Source organism: Aplidium turbinatum, chromosome 16 (genome assembly GCF_918807975.1).
Source record: "Aplidium turbinatum chromosome 16, kaAplTurb1.1, whole genome shotgun sequence".
Lineage (NCBI taxonomy): Eukaryota > Metazoa > Chordata > Ascidiacea > Aplousobranchia > Polyclinidae > Aplidium > Aplidium turbinatum.
Genome location: NC_137487.1, coordinates 6,504,749 through 6,517,484, shown reverse-complemented (window position 1 = coordinate 6,517,484; position 12,736 = coordinate 6,504,749). Strand labels below are relative to the sequence as shown.

Genomic DNA, 12,736 nt, shown 5'->3' with positions numbered 1-12,736 from the left:
TTTTTCTGGTTAGTAAAAGCAAAGATTTTGATTAGAAATGGTGTTTTCTTTTTACAGATCTCAACTTCCAGAAGAAGCAAAGAAGTTTGATAACATTGACAAACTGTTCAAGAAGATCATGCAAGAAACAGTGAAGAATCCAAAGATCAAAGATTCTTGCCATGCCCCCAATCGTCTTTTAGATCTGCAGCATCTTAGTGATGGGCTTGAGAAATGTCAGAAGTCTTTAAATGATTATTTGGACTCCAAGAGAAATGCTTTCCCAAGGTAAGCTCGGTTGTCAGATGCTCACAGATTGACAGACTATTCACAGATGTAGGTGATTTTCAATTAACTGCTTTTTTGCACATTGAGTTTTCTAGAATTTTTGAGTATCAGTTTTAGGAGCAAGGAGCTCATACATTATCACGTGTCTTGCTTTTGGTTTTTGAAACTTTTTCTATGTTCATTGGTTCTAAGCTTGCAGAAACCAGGCGAAACTGCTTTGATATCTCAACTTACAACATTCAAAAATGTTTCAAAGAGAATGGGCATGGTCATAAACAGAAGGATGTGATCTCTAAAAACAGGAATCAAATCGTCCTAACACCCACATCTTCCGGGAGGCGCTCATCGTGAACGTTCCATTAAATGAAGATTCCGAGTAAACGATAACTTTATTAGTCCTACCTATATACGTATGTTATGGTTGAAATTTTTCAGATTTTTCTTCATCTCGGACGACGAACTTCTGAGCATCCTTGGAAGCAGTGATCCAAGATGTGTCCAGGAGCACATCATCAAGATGTACGATAATATTGCTCGTCTCCAATTTCAGGAGGGAGTCAGCAACGAGATGCTGGTATCCGGAATGATATCCGCTGAAGGAGAGGTCGGTTTTGTCTCATGGTTACAATATATTAACGTTGTTAGACGTTTATTTAACCACAAATGTTTACATTAACGCATTTTTGAAAAAAAAATTTGGATGATATTGACAGTTGTCAATTTCCGTGTCTCGTTTGAACTAGCTAAAACAAAAAGGCTGGCAAGGACACGCCGCTTCTAATTTGGAAAGGTTAGATGAAGACTCTGCTGAGAAAATCGAACCCGCATTATCCAGTGGCTGTTACCATGCTCTCATTGCTTAACCGGCGTTATCAATCATGAAATCCTGATGAAACTCTTAAAATTTACTTTTATTGCTGGTGAATTGATTTCTTGACTGAATCTGGAATTGATGTCTGGATTGTTTTACAATCGCTCCTTTCTTTATTCCACTTTGAATGCTGGTGGATTCCTCCGACAAATCCTACTTCTGTGTCCATGGATTTCTCCAATAACTTTACGTTAGTACTGCTGTCTCCATTTCTATTTTGGTTAAAAACTTATTATTCCCATCCTCAGCTTATGGACTTTAAGAAGAACATCCCAGCAGAAGGAAGAGTAGAAGACTGGATGACATCTGTTCTCCAAGAGATGAGGAGCACAAACAGGCTCATCACCAAGGAAGCTGTCTTTACCTACTGCAAAGATATGTGGGTCTATTTATTTTGTAGAACATTTTAAGTTATTTAAAATTTTGTTCTACAGAAAAATAATAGAATGATTCAAACGCTACACTGCGTTTATCAAATACATGCTTGCAGTATGAAAAATGATGTATATTTGATTTTTCAGTAGTTGAATTTAATATGCAGAAATTACGCATGTTTTTATAACGCGAAACCACAATATTTTATGACATCATAACAGTGAACGAGTGGACTGGATGTTGCCGTACCAAGGCATGGTGGTGTTGGCTGGAAACCAGATCTGGTGGACTTGGGAGGTGGAGGACGTTTTTTCGAAGGTACTTCCATCATCAAAAGTTTTTTATTACAATTAATTTTGATGGGATTTGTTTCCCTTGTATTGTTTTATTTATATCCTGACGTTTTTAACATTCTATTTTGTCACAACACACTTTTATGATCTTCTCGAAGCTCCTAACTTTCGAAGGAGTGTTGTCATGGAGGAAATATAATTGTATTATTTGTAAACCTCAGCATTGTGCATACTGAATCTGATTTGGACTGCCCTTGGCCTTCTCATAATTTCTGAAATGTCTTCAGACTTTGGTTTGGTTTTGAATTTTTATTTACTGACTAAGAAAGCCTCTGAAAGGTCCTGGCAGTTTCGCATACTTGTAGAGGCTTTAAAACACGATCACCGAGATTGGCAGAGTGTATTTTCCAATTTCTGCAAAACTTCAAGATTTTACTAGGTATTCATCTGATAAATTTCAAAGTTAAAAAATTATTTTCTGAGATGTTGTTTCAAAAATAACATCCAATGTTCTTGAAATAATTGACCAATGAAAAGTTGTTTTGTGAATTCAAAGTGCAACTTACTCGCAAACGTCATCGCTGCTGCTGGCTGAAAGCTTTAGTCTCAGTGCAGTATAGTCAGCTTTGACTTCCGCGATGAAACCTGCATTAAATAAAACCAAGTTCCATTTAGGTTCGGAGAGGCGACAAGTTGGGCATGAAGAATTACGCAGTTCAGATGCACAAGCAGATTGACGAACTCGTCACCAAAATTCAGACCCCTCTAAGCAAGAACGAACGAAAGAAATTTAACACTGGTAAGATTTTGCATTATATTCAAAGGTTATGAGCAGTTGTGTTGCCAGGGGAACCACGGAGTATTTTTGAACTCAGACTCGAAAGCATTTAAAGGGCCTGGATTCTTACCAAATGTTTCTGGAACGAAGAAAAAACTTTAGTCGTGTTTTTTGTAATCATATTGTTTATTAAATGCTTTTGTTTGGAAGTATCGAGCCCAAACTAATTTCTAACGACTCAATTACTTTTGACACAATTATTGAACAAAAAATTGTGATTATTAGTTAAGTTTACATTCTGAGCCAGAATACTTTAATAAGCTGTAAGCACAGCCTGCCTCAGCATCGCATTTTCTAAAGTAAAACTGATGGAAATCCCGCGTGAGCCGAAGGCGTTCATTTGAATCCTTTGAATTGTCACAATGCTAAACCCGCTGTGTCTTTTAATTTTATGTCTTCGTGATACAACAGACACTCATTTTTTTGCAAAAAATCTGAACGTACCTTCATACTCTTCAATTTATGCACACTGAAGATCATTTATCAACTAAAATTCTCTTCCATCCAGTCCTCATCATCGACGTTCACGCCAGAGACATCATTGATACTTTCGTCCGGGACTCCATCTTGGATGCGAAAGAGTTTGAATGGGAGTCCCAGTTGAGATTCTATTGGACAAGAGACCCGGACCAGTTGATGGTGCAACAATGTACCGGATCCTTCGGCTACGGGTATGCCGGTGTCCTCTGTTTTTTATTGTAAAAACAATGTTTGCTTTGTGTTAGATTCATGTTGAAAACTTTATAGTCATCGATAGCGATCAACAAATTGTCTGCTCATATGGTTGCTTTTGTTAACTTTGGAGTGTTCTTTAGTGTTATCCCAGGCAGAAAAATCCATCATTTTTACATTTATTCTATGTCTGCAGACGTTGAATCAATGTAAAAATGATGGATTTTTTTGCCTGGGATGTTTGAGAGAAACGAAACTGATGAAGGCTGTATTTAAGTGCATTCCGTGATTTCCCACAAAGAAATAAACTCTATTTGGTACCGATATAAGCATTTTATTTGAGCTGAATCAAACCATTTTTTAACATGCAATCGCTAACTGGTATTTTTTCGTTCGGTTTTGCTTCTAAGAAGTTGCGATAGTTAAATTTCTAGAATATTCCTCAAGCAGCAGACATTTTTCATCGCATTCACTTGCATTACGATCACAGATACGAATACATGGGTTTGAATGGCCGACTTGTCATCACTCCATTGACCGATCGAATCTACCTCACCTTAACCCAGGCCTTGTCAATGTACCTGGGTGGGGCACCCGCCGGTCCTGCTGGAACAGGAAAAACAGGTTGGATTTTGAAATCTTTTCCACAAACGTAAACAAGTTGTTTGAATGTACATTTGTTTTGTTTCTGCTTGTTCTAAACAAGTTATATAATTCAGATATTTTTATATTCTTTCTATTTTATAATTCAGAAATAACTCACAATTTTCTTTGGTAATACCTTGAATTTGATCAAAAGTGAGAAAAAAGTGAGAAAAACTAACTGGAAAAGATGATCTGGTACTATGACACTTCCTCAAATGGGCGATCAACCTAACACAGAAAGCAATCATTAAAAAAACAAATCAATAGTTTTTTTTACAAGTCTAAACCTTAAACCATTTGACCAGGTTAACACTCACAATAGCATTTCAAAAATTTTTTTAATATAATTTAATTTATATAGTTTCGGGAGAGAGTTTGCTTTTTTATACCAAAGACAGGCAAGACACAACAATAACACAGGGTTGAGCATTACAACAGTATATTACATATTTACAAATAGTTCAACATTCAAACGTTTTCGACTTAACTTAAGTCCTCATCAGGAATCTGTAAATAATTATAAACTACAATAAATTTCACTTCTTGACAGTGACTACCGTAACTAACTGACTAACTAAAAGCATTGATAAACACGCACGATTAAAAGCACTGGAGTGGAAAACATACAGACAGACGAAAAATTACATTAAGAAAAGGCAACTGCATGACTAAGTTACAAACGAATTTGCACCACGGAGTACGTGATACAACTAGGCTAATAAATATTGAGGAGAATGGAGGCGCCACCGGCAAATAATTGTTTGTTTAGATTTGGATTGTAGCGTTTGATTAACAACGCTTCCTGAATTTTTGTGTCAAATTGGGATTTGCCTTTGCGTAAAATTTTAAATGATTCAGCAGAGAATTTTTGATCAGTGCAAAAAGAACAATCCATGATATGGTCCTTGATGGCACTTTTCTTTAAGTCTCTAAAGTTCAGATGCTCCCGTACTCTCGTGGTCAAATGTCTGGTGGACATACCGATGTACGTCAATGCCGAATCACACGGACATGTAAAACAATATACGACATTTGAGCAGAGAGACGAAGGCGTCTGGGACTTTAGTTGAAAATACGAACTAATTTTAAATGTTTTATAAACAGGAAAAACGTCCACATCAAATTTATTTTTCATAAACTGTCCGATTTTACGAGCAAACGTTTTGGATTCTTTACCCACAAACGGAATGGACAAGCAATGCTTCACATTTAACTCATTTTCAGCCTTTTCTTTTTGGTTGGAATTCTCAGAGATAAAACGATTCAATATTTTCTCAAAGTACAATTTTGGATAACCATTATTATAAAACATTTGTTTCAATTTCTCTATTTCAATATTAAAAAGAGCATCATTGCAGCAAATCATTTTAGCCCGAGCTAATAGGCACAAGATCAAACCAGACTTCCATTTCAATGGGCATAATGCATCAAAGTTCAAAAACAAACCAGTATGAGTTGGTTTGCGCCAAACCTAAGTATCAAATCCAGTGGCATTAATTTTAATTTCAACGTCCAAAAAAGGAAGGGTTTCACGTGCTTTTTCGATTGTAAATTTAATGTTTTTATGTTGAGAGTTCAGCATATCTAAAAAGGTTTCACATGAGGTTTCTTTATTGAATACCGCAAAAATGTCATCAATGTAACGTAAGAACAACTTCGGGTGAAATGCTAGATGTTTTTCAAATAATTTTGTTTCCAAATGTGCCAGAAAAAAATTAGCAATAGTAGGGCCCAATGGAGATCCCATGGCCACACCGTCAATTTGTTTAAACAATTGGTTTTTATACATAAATATGCCTTCGGTAGCTAAATTCATCAACTTGACAAATACGTCACGCTTGAAAGGTAATTGAGTTGGTTTTGTTTCGGAATAAATGTAGTCAGCAATGATGTTAACAGTCTCTTTCAAAGGTACGTTCGTAAACAGAGATTTAACATCAAAACTGACCATCATCTGTCCAGAAGACGGAGAATAATCTTTTAGTTTTTCTAAAAAATGACTTGTGGAGTTAAGCATATACGAATTAGGAATGTACGGTTTAATCATGCTATCTAAGAATTTTGCCAGTTCATATTCCGGAGAGCCTATCATAGAAACAACAGGCCGAAGAGGGTTACCTTCCTTGTGCACTTTTACCAAGCCGTATAATTTACCGGGGTTACTGCCCGATGGAATCAGTTTTGTTATCAATTGTTTGTCGAAGTTGTGGAACCGGTTTTCTTCCATTAGGAGTCGTCAGCACAACTGAATCGAAACAAAACATTACAGTAGCAGGGAAATATCAGCACAACTATTCCAAAAACATGTTTTACATATTAAATAAATAAAAGTCACTGAATGTTCAAAACCTTCATTTCTTTGCTTTATTCTTTTTCATTTCTTTTTTTTCTTCATAGTATTGCTAAATAGGCCAAATACAGAACGTATTGCAACAATCAAATACGGTAACTTGCTAAAACTGTCCCTACACGCAGCAGTAAAAAGTAGAATAACTGAGATGAATTTTACAAGTACGATTAAGAAATGCTTATGACGGTGCAATCTACTGTAGAACAGACGCTTCTATTACTTCATCATGCTAAACTTGCAAGATGCAAACGGTTTAGCAATCAATGCGGCAGAAATAGGTGACAAGGGATGGAAAAACTAGAAAAACCAATCTATGATCAAAAGTGAGAAAAACTAACTGGAAAAGACGATCTGGAACTATGACACTTCCTCAAATGGGCGATCAACCTAACACAGAAAGCAATCTGTATACTGTAATGTTTTTGTTTCGATTCAGTTGTGCTGACGACTCCTAATGGAAGAAAACCGGTTCCACAACATAAATTAAATTATACAGTATTAAAAAAAATTTTGAAATGCTATTGTGAGCGTTAACCTGGTCAAATGGTTTAAGGTTTAGACTTGTAAAAAAAACTATTGATTTGTTTTCTACCTTGAATTTGTTGTTCTTGGTCACTTTCGTTGATATAGCTATTCGTTTTCCTTCAACCAAGAATAAATCGGTATTTCAGAAACTGTCAAAGATCTGGCAAAAGCTCTCGGTCTCTTGTGTGTAGTCACAAATTGCGGAGAGGGAATGGATTTCAAGGTGAAGATTTTTTTTTATAGAAAATTCATTCAAGTTGACGCTTTTCGTGCATTTTTCAAGCTTTTTAAAACTTTTAGTACAAACTGTGTTTGCCTGTTTCCTAAAACTTTCACTTGCCAAAGGTTGTACTGGACTGTAATCTTGAAAATAATGTTATAATGTTTTGTATTGTAGATACACTTACTGCATGTGTTTGAATACATAGCTGCCTTACGCAAGCTGTTTTTGTTTAGCTGTACGTGATACAATCTTGCACTGTCAGCTGAAACTCATCACTGAAAACTTAATGTTTCATGCAAAACCGTTTGGTTTTTGCCGGTTGAGTTGCTTTCCGCTTTCTAGTTGCTGTTTAATCGACAAAGACCTTCTACTGTAGTTTTACGTGTGAAACAAGGAGTTTGATAAACAACTGAACTAAAGAAATAAAAGTAATTGTTATACAATTAAACAGTTTTTTGATTCTTGAGGGAAAAAAGAATTAGTTCTCCACTTGTTACTTCATCTAACGTCTTGTTCTCTTCAGGCCGTCGGAAAGATCTTCTCAGGCTTGGCGCAGTGTGGTGCTTGGGGTTGCTTTGACGAGTTCAACAGAATCGACGCATCCGTCCTTTCTGTCGTCTCCTCGCAAGTATGGACACACATTTTTTGTTAATGCTGTTGCCGTTGTTGGCAATACCTCTTTTTCTATGTATTTTCTATTTTAATTTGTCACTTTCTTTATTCTAATAGATAAGTAATCAATCAATCAGCATTCCGTATCCCACAACCCACTGCTGGACCAGAAATTTGCTTGTTCTCTTGCATTTTGAAGACTATAGTGACTCTATTGTACGACACGTATATTGTTGTCTATTCATCCTATGTTTGTATTTTCTTGCTTTTCCATATGGCACCTTCTCTTTTGGATTAGTAAACCTTAAGTAATCCGACATCATTTACCCTTTCCTCGTCTCGCTCCTTTAGGTGCAGACCATCCGGAACGCTCTGATGCATCATTTGAAAAGGTTCCAGTTTGAAGGAACAGAGATAGCTCTGGATGACAGGATGGGGATCTTCATCACGATGAATCCCGGCTATGCTGGCCGTACCGAGCTACCGGAGAGCGTCAAAGCTTTGTTCAGGTTCGTCGTGTGCTGCTTACAACTTTGTCAGTTGCCTTCACGTTAAAATTTTTCAGATCTATTAACAAAACCTCTTTTAAGGCATTGCGTTAAGATGGAATGTCATGCATTAAGTTGTACGGTGAGGTCAGTTGCGTACGTTCGTATAGTTTGTTCGCTTTTTAAAAAGTTTTTTTTTATGGTACAGTAACTCAATCAAAGCGCATTTTCTGAATTGCCTAGAGCAGGAATAGCAGCTACTGCATGCTGTGGTAAGACCTACACCTTGCGTCCAATTTAAAGCAATTTTTGCTGCGTCCCTTATACTTTTTTGCTTTCATGTAGTCAATACACCAATACCTCATGACTTTGGAATTACAGCCTTTGTATGAATGAAATAACAAGTCTAACATCAAGACTGGTTCGGTATGCTATCGGAACCATCATATCACTTTCAATACGACAAACTTTTCATGATCACACTGTTCATGATATAATCTTGTAGGCTTCTATTCTCTATGATATCCTTCTTTTCATGAAAATTTCCTGACATTTTTTTACAATTTCTCCACAGACCTGTTGTTGTGATCGTGCCTGATCTGCAACAAATTTGCGAGATCATGTTGTTTTCGGAAGGCTTCCTCACTGCCAAGATACTAGCCAAGAAGATGACTGTTCTGTACAAGCTTGCCAAAGAACAACTGTCCAAGCAACATCATTACGATTTCGGTCTTCGAGCCTTGAAAGCCGTCTTAGTGATGGCTGGTGATCTGAAGAGAGGTTCAGCCGATCTGGATGAAGATGTTGTACTGATGAGGTGAGAAGATGAATAGATGAATGATATTGTAAAAATTATCTTCTGTTTGCGATATTTTATCGTTATTCTTTCATTCCTTTTCCAATGCAACATTTCTTGGCATTCAACGTCATAAGATTTTTGTATTGTAGGATGATGATTTCAAAATTGTTTCCAATTATTTCCAGAATTAATTCGTTTCTTAAGTTCCCATATACATTGTTGAGTGATGTTGATGATATTTATATCTTTAGAGCTCTGAGAGACATGAATCTTCCCAAATTCATCTTTGAAGATGTTCCTTTATTCCTTGGCCTCATCGGAGATCTCTTCCCTGGATTGGATTGTCCCCGTGTCCGATATCCCAACTTCAACGATGCGGTGGAGGAGACACTCACAAGCAACAACTATGTCATGCTGGAGAACCAAGTCGACAAAGTAAGTTCCAGCTCAGCTCTTTTCAGCAGCAAACATCGACGATGTTGTCGTGTACAAGAGAACAACGAATCCACTTCTGCTAAAAAAAAATTTACAATTTTGTTTATTTTGTTTCACTCTTTTTTTCGCTGAAGTTAAGTGAAGAATTTATGCGTTAGTGCATATTTAGTTTTTCGGTTAGTGCCTTAGGTATTGAGTGAGCGTTTTTGCATGATATTGTTTAAAATTGGTTGCTTAATCCTTGTAAAAATCTGTTTTTACGCTGCGTTTTATGGTTTAAACGAATCTCTACACACCTTATGTTCTTGGCAAGGTATGAAGACCGTAATCTTAATCATAACAGCAAACAGAACATTTTTTCGATGACTGTTCAACTTACTTTTTGACATTGCTGACAAATGTCCGCACTTTGATTGGTGCATTCAAATTTAGGTTGTCCAATTGTACGAGACCATGATGACACGTCACACCACGATGATAGTTGGACCTACTGGTGGTGGCAAGTCTGTAGTGATCAATACGCTGGCACAAGCACAGACTAAGTGGGTTTATGTTCATGTTTGTAATTCACATCAGCACTACTTGCTCTGTCGTGATTTATTTTGCGTCAGTTTAAGTTGATTGATGTTTTACATCGTGAACATCGTAGCCTCATGGCTGTATTTTTGTAAAAAAAATTCGTTCTGGAACTGCGTTGAATAAAATGGTTGGAACGCCTGGTCAATGTGATTAAAAGAATAAAGAGCCCAAAATGTAGATACTAAACTCGTGTTTAGAAAAACATTTCGAATACTATAGTATACTTTATTCTTCTTTAGTGCTATTGAATGAAAGCAATCCTTGGTACCTCTAAGTTAAATAAGTTTGTAAACCAGGTAAGGATAAAAGTCCGTTCTTGCTGACAAAACTCTTTAACTTCCAGCACAGTAGTTAAGACGGACTGTATATAGCACACTTTTTCTAAACCTTGCACAAACAACGAATTTCTTTATTGAATTAACAACTGAATATCTTACAACGAACATCACTGCAGGCTTGGTCTCAACACAAAACTTCACATCATCAACTCCAAAGCGATGACTGTCATTGAACTGTACGGCATCCTTGATCCTATTACTCGAGACTGGACGGATGGAGTCCTCTCCAACATCTTCCGTGAAATAAACAAACCAACCGAAAAGAAGGAGAGAAGGTGAGAAAGTTTGATCTTTATTATCTATTTGTATTAATTTTCCGTGCAGAGTAGAAAATTATAACAGATACGCGTTTGTATATTTTCAGACTCTGTTGTTTGTATGACAGTTTTGTTGTCATAAAATAATGTAAGTCCTAATTCATATTCAATCATGATGATTTTGTTTTACAGTTTTAAATTTTTCTTTAAGAAAAAATGACGTTTTCCTTTTTAAAAGTTTGTTAACAAAAAGCTGTAGTTTGTGACAGGTTTTTTAACTCCGACATTGGTTGGTGCTTTTTAAAACACCGATTTATTGTCAATTTAAAAAAGTTGTACGAAAAGAAAAAATTCAGCCGTTTTTATTATATGGGTCACACAAGTAACCCTAGCAGATGCCACACTAAGCAACCCTAGCAGATGCCACACTAAGTAACCCTAGCAGATGCCACACTAAGCAACCCTAGCAGATGCCACACTAAGTAACCCTAGCAGATGCCACACTAAGTAACCCTAGCAGATGCTACACTAAGTAACCCTAGCAGATGCCACACTAAGTAACCCTAGCAGATGCCACACTAAGCAACCCTAGCAGATGCCACACTAAGTAACCCTAGCAGATGCCACACTAAGTAACCCTAGCAGATGCTACACTAAGCAACCCTAGCAGATGCCACACTAAGTAACCCTAGCAGATGCTACACTAAGTAACCCTAGCAGATGCCGCACTAAGTAACCCTAGCAGATGCCACACTAAGTAACCCTAGCAGATGCTACACTAAGCAACCCTAGCAGATGCCACACTAAGTAACCCTAGCAGATACCACACCTATTTGCGACAATCGAACATAGGACTATGTTGAATGTGGTATCCTTCTAGGTATATTCTTTTCGACGGTGACGTGGACGCTCTGTGGGTTGAGAACATGAACTCCGTCATGGACGACAACAAGTTGTTGACCTTGGCCAATGGCGAGCGCATCAGGCTCCAGAACCACTGCGCATTGCTGTTCGAAGTGGGAGACTTGCAGTACGCCTCCCCCGCCACCGTTTCAAGAGCTGGTAAGGAAAGTTGTGGTTAAATAAGAAGTTGATTTCTCACACATATAAACCGGCTTGGTGGTTATTGCGTCCGCCTCTGAATCGGTGGGCATAGATTCGATACCCTGTCGGGTCATACCAAAGACTTTTTAAAAGTAGTACTGAATCTAATTTCTGTTTGGCACTCAGCAATGGAATGGATTCCGGTAATAATGTACTCAGTTGCGCCTCTATACGGCTGCATTGACGTTGTCTGCTTTGTAAAGCGCTGAGGAGCAACGCATTTTGCGATGGATACAACGCTATATAAAAACAAACATTATTATTATGATATTCAACAACACCACATAATAAGTTTTTGTATCGGAGCGAAATCTGCATCCAGATCTTAATAATTTGTTACATATGAAGATGGTATACGACGTGGCGTATACGATTACAATATGTAGTTAACATTTAACGATAATTGGATAACATCAACATTACTTATTTCTGAATTGCTTTGGTCAGTGCGTTTCAACATTTTTCGTTCTCTGAGGAAGTCAGTCAAGTTTGATTAACAAACGTAAATATAGCACGCAACAACTTTGCACCATCTTGTATATAGTTTTATACTCGTCCGAAACTCAAATACTTTTCTTGGCAATGTCTTAAATATGAACAACGTAATACTAACGTTATCTGATATCACACCACTGCATGGTGACTCATCCAAACTTGACAAAGCTTGGAATTTCTACACCCTTTTGGTGTCGACCGACGTTGAAATAATGTTAATACTTTGATCCCGTCCATTCCAAGTTTATTTTTGTGTCAAAGGAATGGTATATGTTGATCCGAAGAACCTCAACTACGACCCTTTCTGGCAGAAGTGGATATCACAACGTGGCAGCAAGCTGGAGCAAGATCTCCTACAAAACCTTTACAAGAAATATGTCATCCCCTGCATCGATTTGGTAAAAAGATTTTTTATGTCACTTTTTAACGTTATTTTGCCACTAAGTTAGGATACCACTTGTAATGTTCTTTTAAGCTACCACTTTTAATGTGTTCTACCAAGCACTTTTTACAACATCACATAATATGTTAAATTTGTTTTTAAAATTTTAAATCAGCATTTTATTTTAC

General features: G+C 37.0%; 1 protein-coding gene across 1 annotated transcript in view; it reads left to right on the top strand.

Annotated features, from left to right (window-relative positions):
• LOC145785113 (dynein axonemal heavy chain 10-like) overlaps window positions 1-12,736 on the top strand; it is a 68,188-nt gene that overhangs the window by 23,867 nt on the left and 31,585 nt on the right. The window contains exons 37-52 of the mRNA XM_082596815.1: window positions 58-267; window positions 703-871; window positions 1,387-1,517; window positions 1,735-1,831; window positions 2,482-2,605; window positions 3,153-3,315; window positions 3,807-3,940; window positions 6,983-7,059; window positions 7,583-7,687; window positions 8,023-8,180; window positions 8,734-8,976; window positions 9,210-9,393; window positions 9,826-9,935; window positions 10,427-10,585; window positions 11,448-11,629; window positions 12,428-12,564. Of these exons, the coding sequence (XP_082452941.1) occupies window positions 58-267; window positions 703-871; window positions 1,387-1,517; window positions 1,735-1,831; window positions 2,482-2,605; window positions 3,153-3,315; window positions 3,807-3,940; window positions 6,983-7,059; window positions 7,583-7,687; window positions 8,023-8,180; window positions 8,734-8,976; window positions 9,210-9,393; window positions 9,826-9,935; window positions 10,427-10,585; window positions 11,448-11,629; window positions 12,428-12,564 (2,383 nt within the window). The remainder of the gene's footprint in view (window positions 1-57; window positions 268-702; window positions 872-1,386; window positions 1,518-1,734; window positions 1,832-2,481; window positions 2,606-3,152; window positions 3,316-3,806; window positions 3,941-6,982; window positions 7,060-7,582; window positions 7,688-8,022; window positions 8,181-8,733; window positions 8,977-9,209; window positions 9,394-9,825; window positions 9,936-10,426; window positions 10,586-11,447; window positions 11,630-12,427; window positions 12,565-12,736) is intronic.